Below are 15,252 nucleotides of genomic sequence, written 5' to 3'. Positions count from 1 at the left end.
CTGATCATATTGCTCTAAAGAATAAGTTACCGCAAGTTTCGAAGCGGGAAAACGGGGAAGAATAAGCGAGAAATTTACGAAAAGTGTATAAGAAAACAGAGGACGAATATTCATGCTATGGTGACGTTAGAGGCAACAACTGAGGAGTGTGACATCTGAACAAAAGAAATGATGGTGTATATGTAGCTCTTGGTTTACTAGGAATTGAAATGAAGGACATCGCTGGAGCAAAAAATACAAAATTAGAAACCATAACCTCTCTTCTAGAGGAGGTTGACGTCTATGAAATTCAGAGTCCGAGGACAATCTACGTATAATCTTTCGTAGTTAAAGTTGTGTAAACAGTTTTTTTATGAACTAAAATACAAATGGGCAATTCACATAACGACTAAGAACCTCCTTAAGTATATATCAATTTCAGGAACAAGTTTTGAAATGTGAAATAAATAGTTCAGACTAGTATAAAAGTCGTCGATTACTAGATAAAGAAATGTGTAACACTATGCAGTTTCCCTAGCAGAAATTTAAAATCTCGCTGTGGCTATTGGGAGTTGGACTATCGATCGATTTTAGAGAGTCGGAGTAAAATCGATAGCGTAACTGTCGATATAAAGAGACGCGGAGCATTCAGCGTTGTAAACACGACAACACGTACTTGTTTTTAGGTCCACCTGTCATGTGGAAGTAGGGTCTCATATGGCAAGAATGATGGAGCTTTATTGTGCATTAATTAAAAAAATGCACTGTGCGGAAAAAATAGTTTACTCAGAGTTTGTGACTCATTCTTTTCTTTTCGTTTCCACAGTCTTTATAAACAAGGTGAGTACTGGTAAATACATGACATCACCACATGTGCTTTGCTTTGTTGGCATTCATTTACGGCCTGATCTGAAGTGGAGCTGAATGGAAAACAAAATCTAACTATTATTTTACCCCTTGTTTCGTTGTTTGATGGCGGCAGTTTTAAATTAAAGTCGAACAGTATGTCGACGCCACAAGCAGAAGATTGTCGACTCTTAAGTCTTAATATGTATTCCATCAACGACCAAACACCAGTGATCAACAAATGTGCTACCTGGTTGTTAATTCATCTCTCGTGTTTCACAGATCCCATATGAAAGAAGAAACTTGACAGGTACTGAATATGACAAAATATGCAATCTCCAAGTGATGCAGCTTTTATGAACTGCATTGTTTCCCCTAGCTCAACTACTCCAAAAATTACAATCTCTCCTCAGCTATCGATACCACGAAACGAACACCAAAAACAACGAAAATTGGAATCGGACACTTCCCTTGACCTATGTAGGCCAGCAGCAGCTCACGATACCAAAACACACACAGCTATGACACATTGGAATCGGACTCTTCCCTTGACCTTAAAGATGCATACGTCTCACCACACTCACAAGCACATGAAGATCATACGTCAACACACTGATCTGACTACCAATAAATAAAATGAAATAAAAGTTTAAATTTTTAAGACCTCTCACAAGAATCTTGGAAGACAAACCATTCGCCTATAGTCACACATTTCATCCACACATACTCGTACAAATATGTTAGCTGTGTAGTTCTGCGATGCCCCACAGAACAGCTTCCCTAATTGCAAGCCAGTAAAAACTTACAGCATGTGTACATGCTCCAAAATTCAAAATTGTTGGATTCCACCTGATGATTAACCATAAACTGCTGATAGTTTAGGTCATCTAACCTTATGTTAGTGGTCTATCCGTCAAAATATATCATACTTTCCTCCTCTAAATTCACTTTAATAACGTCTGGTGGAGTGGCAGCATGCCTGTCCTGAACAACATAAGACTAAAAACTTTAACATTGGCTTACACTTACGACTTTTAATCTTCTGTAAACTAAGTTGAGGATGTTGTTATACCTTATATTCAGACCACATCTCCAACCTCCAATAACTGCACAGAGAAATGAGAAAAATGTTCCTAAAACAAAATTCACTAATTTCTACTAATGCCCCCCTCAATTATTGTCAAAACCGAAGATTGGGGTACTACCCATCAGTTTTGACCAGTGACATCAAGATTGCAGACACCTCTCTTTCAAACATATCCCATACGATGACTGTGACATCACTCACAACATCCCCTGAGACAGACATACAATACGTGAAATATTCTATTACAGAAATACAGTGGAATTATTGACACAACTGTGAGAATTGGAACTTTTGGCTGTGACATAATAAATTAAATATATGACACTTTTAATACTGGAAACGTACCAAAACCAGTATTAAAGCAGAAATGAAACAAACAAAATTCTCAGAAGAGAGACGAAAAAAAAGAGAGAGAGAAACGTGCATACACACACAGTGGTATCAGAAATTTCACTAGACCAATACAATTCAAATGAAGTCTGTGATACCACAAAACGAAACTTTGCACACAATTCAAATGCTGAAAATGTAATCTCACCAGCACTGATAAAACTATGTTCTTGATACCTACCAATCTCAATCCAACACAATCCACTTAACAGCACAAACCAGAAATTCATAAAAGCTAGCATAGCTACTGAAATCGATATACAAGAAACACACAATTACAAACATAACTCACATGTCATACACACTATAATAAGAATCAAACAACACTACAAAAAATACTCATTCATCTAAGCTACCGATGCACAAATCTTTTCTGGCTAACCATGCACACTAGCATGAACAGCCTAAGAAACAAAACAATCCACAGGTGCTTCCCAAACTGACCACATCCTCCTCCCCCCCCCCTCCCACCTCCTTCCCCAACTATTAGACATAGTGAACCCACTACACAAACAAAAGCAAAAGTATAACTGATAACAAATAACAACATTCATAACTTACACACACACACACACACACACACACACACACACACACAAAAACATCATCATTCGTAAGTCATCTCCAGCCCCCCACCTACACCACCTCCCCCAAACCACATCTTCTGCTCCAGGCTGTCCTCTGATAAATTTGCATCTTGTGGTAATTAATCTTCCCATTGCAGACTGAATGATGGTAAGTTTTTGATTTGAAAGTGGCAACCAGAGAACACACACATAAAGGTACTGAAATTTGCAAGCTTTTGGTGCCAGGAGCTCTTCCTCCTGGCAGGAGGATTGAAGGAGATGGAAGAGGGGTCAAGGAAAAGGACTAATGAGGTTTAGGGAATCAGGAGAGTTCGGAAAAGTTGCCCGGAACTGTAGTGCACAGGAAACTTACTAGGTGGTGTGAAAACAAAAGCTTGATTGTTGGGGACTGTATCAGTTAAGATTTTAAAAACCTCAGAGCTTAAAAGTGGAATAAAGGATAATGTGCAAGACAGAGATTACTGACAAGCATCTTAATGTACATTGTGGTAGAGGTGGGGAGGGATAAGGAAAAATAGACAGTTTGGAAAATAAAAGATGTAGAATTAAAAGGGAATGAAGAACAGAATCGTTCTTGTGATCAAAGAAACATAAAGTTAAGGCCAGGTGGTTAGTAAGAACCAAGGACATCTTGTAACACCAGCTCTTGCCTGCAGAGCTCTTGAAACTTAATTCTGCCACTGGCTTCAACATCAATACTGGTTAGACATGATGTGAAAGAATGAACAAAATAGTATATAGGAAATAAATATTCAAAAAGAAAGTGCCATATGAGGATGTGGTTTCCCCCAGAAACCATTTCTCAGAACTCCACAGGTGGTAACTGGCATTACAACATGTCTTGGTTCTCAGCACCCACCAGCCACCTAGTCTAATATTGTGTTATGTTATTCAGTCTCAGTATTTCCTCTCAGCACTCCCTTTTAGTTTTCTAACTCTTTTACTTTCAGACCTGTCCATTTTCCACAACCTATCTCTACTACATGAAATACATTTAGCTTTTCGCTCTTATTAACTTGAGCATAATGTTTTGTCAGTAGTCCCTGTCTTGCACAGTACCCTGTTTAACATCTTTAAGCTCTTGCGTTTTTGCATTTTGTCTGGTGCAGTCCCCAACAATCAGTATTTCCTTCTCAACCCATCTGGTAAGCCTCTCCTAACCCTTGGGTGACTTTCCCAAATTTCTCTAATGCCCTTACCCTCACCAGTCCTTTTCCTCCACCCTTCTTTCTTCTCCTTCAACCCTTCTGCCAGGAGGAGGAGCCACTGGCTCTGAAAGTTTGCAAATTTCAATACCTTTATGTTTGTGTTCTCCTGCTGCCACTTGGTAAGCAAACTTTTTAGCAATCTAATTACATAAAAAATTTATTATTTTTGTAGAGATATTAAAGTTTTGAATTGTTTTTGTATGAAACGTCCACGTGTCCTTGCTGCAAACTTTGTTTTAGACACCCTGGAAATTTAATTATGAACATTCTATTTAGATGACCAAAAGAACTCCAGGTCACTTTTACTCTTCTGTTTATTTCTTCTGCAGCTCATCCAGTGGTTCTCCTCAACTTCCCTAAATGCAATAACTCATCAACTGATTCTGTAGCATCTTTGTTAATTTCTGTGTTTATTATTGAAAGACTGATAATTTCCTCTAGGATTGCTGAGAATAGTTTTGGTGATACAAATGACGGGTGCATGTCTAATCCATCAGTGTTAAGTTTTTCAAAATCCTTACATAGTGAAACTGAAGCTTTAGCATTGATGAAGGTATTATTCAGCATAGTAACGTAAATAGAATCAGTATCTTGTATGTCAAGGGCTGGTAAAACAGCTGTTATTGAAGTTGAGTTAGTAGCAATCTCGAAATCTAAGAGTCTTACCAAAGTGAGAGTTTGATAACTGTAGCCTTGTCTGTCTCCTTTTCTGCAAAGTACTCTAATTACAACATTTTTCTATCTGTGTGAAGTATTTTTTCTATGCAGAGATGCAGCAGTTAATTTTGCAGGGTTCTTTTTCAGTTAGCATCCCTCCGGGTTCACTAATTTCTGTTGTAACACCTTTATCTCCAGCCATCTGTTTTTTCATACTTCAAATGGAAGAATGTGCCAAAAATAAACTTTGTTGTTCTTGGCAAATTCTGCTAGCATATGATCTCAGTCATTTCTGAAAGTCCCTCCTGATGGATAATTGTTCTCTTATTTGTCCTACTTTGGTGTTAAATACATTATTAGCTTTTAGTTTATTTACTGTCATTTATCAATTTTTGTTTCTGTTTATGGAAATCTACATCATCAGAATTTTAGGATGTTAGTTTGTGGCTTTCCTCTTCCCTGACATTTTGTCCATCCTGGAAACATTTTGTAAAGCTTATGCTTATTTTTCCTTGTAGAAGAAATATACTGTAGAACTACACTGCTGGCCATTAAAATTCCTACACCATGAAGATGACATGCTACAGAGTGAAATTTAACGGACAAGAAGAAGATGCTGTGATATGCAAATGATTAGCTTTTCAGAGTATTCACACAAGGTTGGCACCGGTGGCGACAACTACAACGTGCTGACATGAGGAAAGTTTCCAACCGATTTCTAATACACAAACAGCAGTTGACCGGCGTTGCCTGGTGAAACGTTGTTGTGATGCTTCGTGTAAGGAGGAGAAATGTGTACCATCACGTTTCTGACTTTGATAAAGGTTGGATTGTAGCCTATCGCGATTGCGGTTTTTCGTATCGCGACATTGCCGCTTGCGTTGGTCAAGATCCAATGACTGTTAGCAGAATACAGAATATGGAATCGGTGATTTCAGGAGGGTAATACGGAACTCTGTGCTGGATCCCGATGGCCTCGTATCACTAGCAGTCAAGATGACAGGCATCTTATCCACATGGCTGTAACGGGTGCGCAGCCATGTCTCGATCCCTGGGTCAACAGATGGGAACGTTCACAAGACAACAACCATCTGCACGAACAGTTCGACTATGTTTGCAGCAGCATGGGCTATCAGCTCGGAGACCATGGCTGCGGTTACCCTTGACGCTGCATCACAGACAGGAGCGCCTACGATGGTGTACTCAACGACGAACCTGGGTGCACGAATGGCAAAACATAATTTTTTCGGATGAATCCAGGTTTTGTTTACAGCATCATGATGATCGCATCCGTGTTTGGTGACATCGCGTTGAACGCACATTGGAAGTGTGTATTTGTCATCGCCATACTGGCGTATCACTCGGCGTGATGGTATGGGGTGCCATTGGTTACACGTCTTGGTCACCTCTTGTTCGCATTGATGGCACTTTGAATAGTGGATGTTACATTTCAGATTTGTTATGACCCGCAGGTCTACTCTTCATTCGATCCCTGCGAAACCCTACATTTCAGCAGGATAATGCACGACCGCATGTTGTAGGTCCTGTACGGGCCTTTCTGGATACGGAAAATGTTTGACTGTTGCCCTGGCCAGCACATTCTCCAGATCTCTCACCAATTGAAAATGTCTGGTCAATGGTGGCTGAGCAACTGGCTCGTCACAATACGCCAGTCACTACTCTTGATGAACTGTGGTATTGTGTTGAAGCTGCATGGGCAGCTGTACCTGTACACGCCATCCAAGCTCTGTTTGACTCAATGCCCAGGCATATCAAGGCCATTATTATGGCCAGAGGTGGTTGTTCTGGGTACTGATTTCTCAGGATCTATGCACCCAAATTGCGTGAAAATGTAGTCACATGTGTAATTCTAGTATAATATATTCGTCCAATGGATACCCGTTTATCATCTGCATTTCTTCTTGGTGTAGCAATTTTAATGGCCAGTAGTGTATTTTGCAATAGCACTGCTTAAATTCCATTTGTGTAACACTGAATTGCATCTTTTGTACCATGTTTAACCCAAACCCTCTTCTTTTTCAGTATGTTCTCTCTGTTTTAAGTTTCACGTACCCCACAGTGTTCCAAGCTTGGCAAACTTTAGTGGGAGCAGTCATTTTTAAATACTTGAATGCAAAGAAAATGCTAGATGTTGTTCCATTGGATAGATCAGCAGCTTTGCAGTTGCTGCCACACTGCGTCTTCTTTGTTGGTGGTATTGTTGCTGGATCGAAAGCATTATCGAAACTTGTAAGTATAATGGCTCACTTTACAAATTTTTAAATTTGGCTTTGAGCTATGCTTTAAATTAGTTTTTAAAGCCTAAAACTTTTATGAATCATCTTCTTAAACTGCCAGTCACATGAATTTTTTTACAGTCACTTTTGAGAGTAATAGTTCATAAAGTGTGGTTCATGCACTACACAATCTGTAGACATTTTCTGCTTTAATTTTCTTTAGTAGTTGTCAACTCGATCCTTTAGAGCCATTTTTAGTGAGAGAATGATGTCCCTCAACACTCCATGTTAAGTGCAACTTTCTGTACCGTAGTGGTCAACGTAATAATGTACATATTTATTTATTATGTTAAAGCAAATTATGCACTTCATTCAGTGGTAGTTTTATTGTATTTTGCCCCTCTTACTTCCTTAGAGTGATAACTTTTATGTTTCAAATGGTTATTAAGAAGCAGATAGAATGGACAGTGGCCACTAGCTTTAAATTCCTCAAGAGAAGACTTATGTTTACCGTAAGCATGTTTTTCACTAACGTGAAATTCAGGTGAGGGACCCAGTTATTAATGTAACTTGTGTAAGGAGATTTTAATTTTATGACTTTGATTGTATATCTGGATTTCTCAATAACATTGTGTCTTGTGTAAGAATTGAAAGCGAGCTTATTTGAAGCTTTTAATGTCTTGAAATGCTTCAGTTGTAGGTCTTGGGTAGCAAATGTAACATACTTATTACACCAGTGGAAGACTTTAAGAAGTTATTCTTGAGACCATTTGGCAGTTACTTTTGGTATCTGTAGGATTAATTTCTTTGTAAACTCTTTCAGATTTAAGGAGACCACTCATTGAAAAGCAGAAGTGTTGAGTTGTAGATAGGCACACATAAAGGAAAGAAAAGTTGTTAGCTTTCAGAGCTATCCTTTGATGAGCTAGAGTAAAAAAAACACACACACACACACACACACACACACACACACACACACACACACACACACACACTCTCTCTGCCTCTCACCTCTCTGCCCCTACATTTGCCACATGGGCTAACAGTGCCAATGCTTTGTTTCTCAGCATGTGGACTGGTTGTGGTGGGGGTTGTGTCAGGTGGGGTGGTTAAAGGGAGAAGGAGGCAAGGAGAGGGGCTGGGGTTGGTGGCCAGTGGCTTGGCAGTCAGTTTGCTGGTTAGGAATGCAGGAGTGAGGTGTAGCAGATATATAGGCTAGGCATGTATTGCACTGTTGTAGGGCCGGTGGTAAGCAGCACACGCTGAGAGGGAGCAGGGACAGTGGGTTACCTGAGATTGAGGCCAGGACAATTACGGGTGCGGAGCATGTGTTGTAAGGATAACTCCCATCTGCGTAGTACAGAGAAGCTGGTATTGTTGTGAAGCAGCCATTGAAATTGAGCATGTTGTGCCCAGTTACATGGTGTGCCATGGCATGGTCAACTTTGTTCTTGGCAGTAGTGTAGCAGTAACAGCCATTCATCCTGGTAGACAGCTGACTGGTAGTCACACTGACATGAAAATCTGTGTAGTATTTGCAGCAGCGTTGGTATATGATGTGGCTGCTTTCTCGGCCAGCCGCTGGTAGATTGGGATAAGCCTATGACTAGACTGGACTAGGAAGTCCTGGGTGGTTGAATTGGGCAGGTCTTGCTCCTTGGTCTGCCACAGGGATGTGATACCTATGTTAACAATTGGAATGGGAGTTGCGTATGGATGGACTAGGATAATGTGTAGGATGGGTGGGTTTCAGAACACCACTTTAGAAGAGAAGGAAGTATCTTGTGTGGGATATCCCTCATTTCAGGGCAGAATGAGTGATAAACAAAGACCTGGTGAAAGATATGGTTCATATGTTCCAGTCTAGGGTGATTTTGGGTGACGAGGGGCATGTCGATGCTGTTCTACATACCGCCCATCAATAGGATCACAGTCTTAACACTTTCCAGCAACTAACCACTAAATTTAACCACCAAAACCACACTGTCCTCCTCCCACATTCCTCCTGTCAGAATTTTAAATCTTTGCTTTTTCCCCGTACATGATGATAACTTAAGTACAGTAAAATATGCTCACACCACAAAACCATCCTGTTGCTCCCAGCGCAATTTCTTCCACCCTTTTCACTCCCTGAACTCACACTATGTTATCTAGTTCGCTTTCAGTCGTCCATTTCCTGCATCAAGAATCCTTGACTTGTGCCAAAGGGTGGTTGGGTTTCGGGTTCCGCTGAATAGGTAAGGTATCCACTATACACAGGAGCCAGCTACACGGGTAGCAGGGGCTGTTTGGCATTGACTGGGCAGTTTTTTAGGTTAGAGGGTCTCGGGGAAAAAACAAGAAGGCCTTCAGTCACAAAGGGTGCAGGCCGAACACAGGAAGAATGTAGATACAGGAACCAACAGTATAACAGTTGTAAAGTGCTGTAGCTGTGTTGGGAAAGTACCAGAGCTCCAAGTGCTGAGCTGATAGAAAGCACTGATGCTCAAATCGTTATAGGCAGTGAAAACTGGCTAAAGCAGGATATAAGCTCAGCTGAAATTTTTGTGAAGAACCTAATGGTGTTCCAAAAGGATAGGCTAAACACAGTTGGTGGTCACTTGTTTGTTGCTGTTAGAAGTAGTTTATCTTGTCGTGAAATTGAAATAGATAGTTACTGTGAGTTAGTATGGGCAGAGTTCATTGTTGGCAACCAGAATAAAATAATAATTGGATCCTTTTACTGTCCTCCCAATTCAGATGATACAGTTGCTGAAAGTTTCAAAGAAAACTTGAGTTTGATTTCAAACACATACCTGACTCATACGATTATAGTTGGTGGTGAATTTAATTTACCCTCGATACGTTGGCAAAAATACAGGTTTAATTCTGGAAGTATGCATAAAACATCATTAGAAATTATGCTAAGTGCATTCTCTGAAAATTATTTCGAGCATTTTGTTCATGAGTCCATGCGAATAGTAAACAGTTGTGAAAACACACCTGACCTCTTAGCCACAAATAATCGTGAGTTAATAATGAGCATCAAAACCGATACAAGGATTAGTGAACACAGGGTTGTCGTAGTGAGATTGAATATTGTAACCCCCAAATCCTCCAAAAATAAACAAAAAATATACAAGGTGTACAACTTTGCTTCTATCATTTGCCGATATGTGGCGACAACAGTAAGTAGCGGTCGAAAGAAACAGACTGCAGATGTCAGGCAGTTAGCTTGGACCTTCATCAACATAACCTCATTCAAACATTAGTCAATTTGTGCCTGCATCATAAAGTTGTTCTTGATTGAAAATGTCAGATTATGAGTCTAATTCTCGTCATTTGCGGGAGGTGTTACTGTTTTGTTTCAGTATGAAGAAAACAGCAGCTGATGCTCTCAAGTACGTATGGTAAGGATGCTATTAGTAAAATAACATGTCGTGAGTAGTTTCAACGCTTCAAGAATGGTGATTTTAACATCGTAGACTGACATAGTGGTGGAAGAGAGAATGTTATTGAAGGTGCAGAATTAGAGACATTGCTGAGTGAAGACTCATGTCAAACTCAAGAAGAATTGGCACGATTAGTGGGAGTTACACAGCAAGCCATTTCAAAACATCTCAATGCTATGGCCATGATTCAGAAAGAAGGAACTTGGGTCCTGTGTGAGCTGAAACCAAGAGACATTGAATGGCATTTGTGTGTTTGTGAACAGTTGCTTCAGAGGCAAAAACGGAAGGGATTTCTACATCACATTGTGACTGGGGATGAAAAATGGGTTCATTACGATAACCCTAAACGCAAAAACTCATGGAGATACCCCAGCCATGCTTCCACGTCAATGGCCAAACCAAATATTCCTGGATCCAAGATCATGCTCTGCATTTGGTGGGGCCAGCTCGGTGTCGTGTACTATGAGGTGTTAAAACCACGTGAAACAATCACAGGTGCTCGTTATCGAATGCAAGTAATGCATTTGAGCAGAGCAAATGGCCACAATACAGTGAGAGGCACGGTTAAGTGATTTTTCAGCGCAACGCTCGACCTTACATTGCAAAAGAGGTCAAAATGTACTTGGAAATGCTAAAATGGGAAGTCCTACCCCACCTGCCGTATTCTCCAAACACTGCTCCCTCTGACTATCACCTGTTTAGATCAATGGTGAATGGCCTGGCTGACCAGCACTTCCGATCTCATGGAGAAGTCACAAATTGGACCGATTCGTGGATCACTTCAAAAGATGAACAATTTTTTCGACGTGGGACTTGTACACTGCTCAGGAGATGGGAGAAAGTAGTGGCTAGTGATGGAAAATACTTTGAATGATACATGTGTAAACAATTTGTTTCATTAAAGCCTCAAATGTTGGGGAAAAAATGGAGGAAGCAAAGTTGTACATCTTATTGTTGTTGTTGTGGTCTTCACTCCTGAGACTGGTTTGATGCAATTCTCCATGCTACTCTATCCTGTGCAACCTTCTTCATCTCCCAGTAATTACTGCAACCTACATCCTTCTGAATCTGCTTAGTGTATTCATCTCTTGGTCTCCCTCTACGATGTTTACCCTCCATGTTGCCCTCCAATGCTAAATTTGTGATCCCTTGATGCCTCAGAACATGTCCTACCAACTGGTCCCTCCTTCTTGTCAAGCTGTGCCACAAACTCCTCTTCTCCCCAATTCTATTCAATACCTCCTCATTAGTTATGTGCTAATCTTCAGCATTCTTCTGTAGCACCACATTTCAAAAGCTTCTATTCTCTTCTTGTCCAAACTATTTATCATCCATGTTTCACTTCCATGGGAAGCAGTGGTTGGGAAGGGAGTGAGACAGGGTTGTAGCCTCTCCCAGATGTTATTCAATATGTATATTGAGCAAGCAGTAAAGGAAACAAAAGAAAAATTCGGAGTAGGTATTAAAATCCATGGAGAAGAAATAAAAACTTTGAGGTTTGCCAATGACATTGTAATTCTCTCAGAGACAGCAAAGGACTTGGAAGAGCAGTTGAACGGAATGGACAGTGTCTTGAAAGGAGGATATAAGATGAACATCAACAAAAGCAAACCGAGGATAATGGAATGTAGTCGAATTAAGTCGGATGATGCTGAGGGAATTAGATTAGGAAATGAAACACTTAAAATAGTAAAGGAGTTTTGATATTTGGGGAGTAAAATAACTGATGATGGTCGAAGTAGAGAGGATATAAAATGTAGATTGGCAATGGCAAGGAAAGTGTTTCCGAAGATGAGAAATTTGTTAACATCGAGTATAGGTTTAAGTGTCAGGAAGTTGTTTTCGAAAGTATTTGTATGGAGTGTACACCTTATACCTATTCAAAAAAGCAGATAAAAACTTACTTGAAGCCTTCCTGAGAGACAATCTCCACTCCTTCCAAATTAATAATATAAGTAGACCAGATGAGGCTTGAATTCAAAGAAATAGTATCGTCAGCAATTGAGAGATTTATACCAAATAAATTAACTAACAGTGGAGCTGATCCACCTTGGTACACAAAATGGGTCAGAACAGTGTTGCAGAAACAACAAAACAAACATGCCAAATTTAAACAGATGCAAAATCCCCAAGATCGGCAATCTTTTACAGAAGCTCGAAATTTAGAGCAGACTTCAATGCGAGATGCTTATAACAGTTTCCACAACAAAACTTTGTCTCGAAACATGGCAAAAAATCCAAAGAGATTCTGGTCACATGTGAAGAATGTTAGCAGCAAGAAACAATCAGTGCCTTCCCTGTGTGGTAACAATGGAGATACTATCAAAGACAGTGCTGTCAAAGCAGAGTTATTAAACACATCCTTCCAAAATGCCTTCACAAAAGAAGACAAAGTAAATATTCCAGAATTCAAATCAAGAACAGCTGCCAATGTGAGTAACATAGAAGTAAATATTCTTGGGGTAGTGAAGCAACTTAAATCACTTAACAAAAGCAAATCTTCCAGTCCAGACTGAATACCATTTAGGTGCCTTTCAGAGTATTCTGATGCATTAACTCCATACTTGACAATCATATACAACCGTTCACTCGACGAAAGATTCGTATCCAAAGACTGGAAAGTTGCACAGGTCACACCAATATTCAAGAAAGGTAGTAGGAGTAATCCACTTAATTACCGGCCTATATCATTGACGTCGATATACAGCAGGATTTTGGAACATATATTGTGTTCGAACATTATGAATTACCTTGAAGAAAAGTCTATTGGCACACAGTCAACATGGGTTTAGAAAAGACATCTGAATGGTGCGAAAATTGGCAGTTGACACTAACGAAAAGTGTGATGCCCTCCACTTGAGTGCTAAAAGGAATTTGTTAAACTTCGATTACACGATAAGTCAGTCAGATCTAACGGCCATAAATTCAACTAAATACCTGGGAATTACAATTATGAACACATAGAAAATGTTGTGTGGAAGGCTAACCAAAGATTGCATTTTATTGGCAGGACACTTAGAAAACGTAACAGATCTAATAAGGAGACTGCCTACACTACACTTGTCCATCCTCTTAGAATACTGCTGCGCAGTGTGGGATCCTTACCAGATAGGACTGATGGGGTACATCAAAAAAGTTCAAAGAAGGGCAGCACATTTTGTATTATCGCAAAATATGGGAGAGAGTGTCACTGAAATGATACAGGATTTGGGCTGGACATCATTAAAAGAAAGGCATTTTTCATTGCGACAGAATCTTCTCACGAAATTCCAATCACCAACTTTCTCCTCTGAATGCAAAATTTTTTGTTGACACCGACCTACGTAGGGAAAAATGATCACCATGATAAAATAATGGAAATCGGAGCTTGTACGGAAAGATATAGGTGTTCGTTCTTTCTGCGGGCTATACGAGATTAGAATAATAGAGAATTGTGAAGGTGGTTCGATGAGCCCTTTGCTAGACACTTAAATCTGATTTGCGGAGTACCCCTGTAGGTGTAGGTCTAGATATAGATAGTTAGTATTCGATGACTTTGTCATTGCCTTGTGAAAGTCACTTGGAGCCCAGTTGTGACTTGCGGTGGAGGGTGTTGTGTCAGCATGGCTCATTGACTGTGGCAGTCAGTGTTCAGAACACAGCACTGCAGCTATAGTCAGGGTTTGCTTCATTACATTCGGGACCAGGAAAATTAATTAGCAATTGTCAAAGCTAAGAAAGCCTTTAGTAATGTTACTATGATACGACTTGACATCCCCCCTCCTTGCAATCAGTAATGTAACTGTTAAATTGGAATGACCTAGTTGTTACTGAGAACAACATTGATGAGAAGAGAAAGACAACAAATTTATGTCAGTGAAATTTACCTAGCCACGGTTTACTTTCTCTGGGCACTCTGTTGGGGTAAATTTGTCATAGTGTGTCTTCAAATAGGATATTTTGATTTGTTTTCATCACATTCTCAATGTTTTCACTGAAAGAAATAATCATATGACGTTTTTGGCGGAGACCCTATCTGGGGTTGTTCGCCTGCTTAGTGCAAATCTTTTTATTTGATGCCACTTCAGCGACTTGCAGGTTGGTGCTGATGAAATGATGATTGATGATGACAACACAGCAGCCAATTCCTGAGCGAAGAAAATATCTCCGATACAACCGGGAATCGAACCTGCCCCCCCTCCCTGCATGACAGTCAGCTGCACTGACCATTCAGCTATGGAGGTGGACATAGTTTTCATTTTTTTTTTTTTTTTTTTCATAATAAACTTATATTATACTTTATCAGATCTCCTTACGGAACTGCCCTATATTGTTTTGTTTAGTCCACATGGGAGGCAACTCATGGTTTCTATGCTGGGAAACTTGTAAATCTGTTACCATTGTAGTCATATTCTTGAATACCAGTCCAGCTGCTTAGCTGGGTGGTAACGTGCTCACCTCCCATGCAAGCAGGCCTGGGTTTGATTCTCAGCTGCGGCAGATATTTTCTCCGCTCGGGGACTGGGTGTTGTGTTGCTATCATCATCATTTCACCCCCATCACCAGTGTGCAAGTTGCCCAATGTGGCATTGAATGAAATAAGACTTTCACCTGGTGGCCAGACTTCCTCGAATAGGGGCCTCCCGGCCAACGATGCCATACGCTCATTTCATTTCTTGAATACCAGAGATTGGTTCCTTAAATTGTGTCAGAAAATATAGATTTCTTGTAGTTTTATGTAATGCACACATTGCAAAAGCTGTGGAAATGCGTCTCATGTAACAAAAAGAAACATGCTAACAACTCATTGTGTAAATGTCATTAGGAAGAAAGGCACTTGTTACCAACTGA

At 40.1% G+C, this 15,252-nt stretch overlaps 1 protein-coding gene across 2 annotated transcripts in view; it reads left to right on the top strand.

Moving 5' to 3' along the window:
* Positions 1–625: 625 nt before the first annotated feature.
* The window catches only part of LOC126260043 (transmembrane protein 241-like), a 72,218-nt gene continuing 57,591 nt past the window's right edge, over positions 626–15,252 (top strand). The window contains exons 1-3 of one of the 2 annotated variants that reach the window (XM_049957225.1): positions 626–819; positions 962–1,135; positions 6,798–7,004. In XM_049957225.1, the coding sequence (XP_049813182.1) occupies positions 6,897–7,004 (108 nt within the window). In that variant the 5' untranslated portion in view covers positions 626–819; positions 962–1,135; positions 6,798–6,896. The remainder of the gene's footprint in view (positions 820–961; positions 1,136–6,797; positions 7,005–15,252) is intronic. The other variant, XM_049957224.1, reaches the window with a different exon arrangement.

The sequence above is a fragment of the Schistocerca nitens genome, chromosome 5, assembly GCF_023898315.1.
Source record: "Schistocerca nitens isolate TAMUIC-IGC-003100 chromosome 5, iqSchNite1.1, whole genome shotgun sequence".
Lineage (NCBI taxonomy): Eukaryota > Metazoa > Arthropoda > Insecta > Orthoptera > Acrididae > Schistocerca > Schistocerca nitens.
This window is presented reverse-complemented; position numbering and strand designations above follow the sequence as displayed.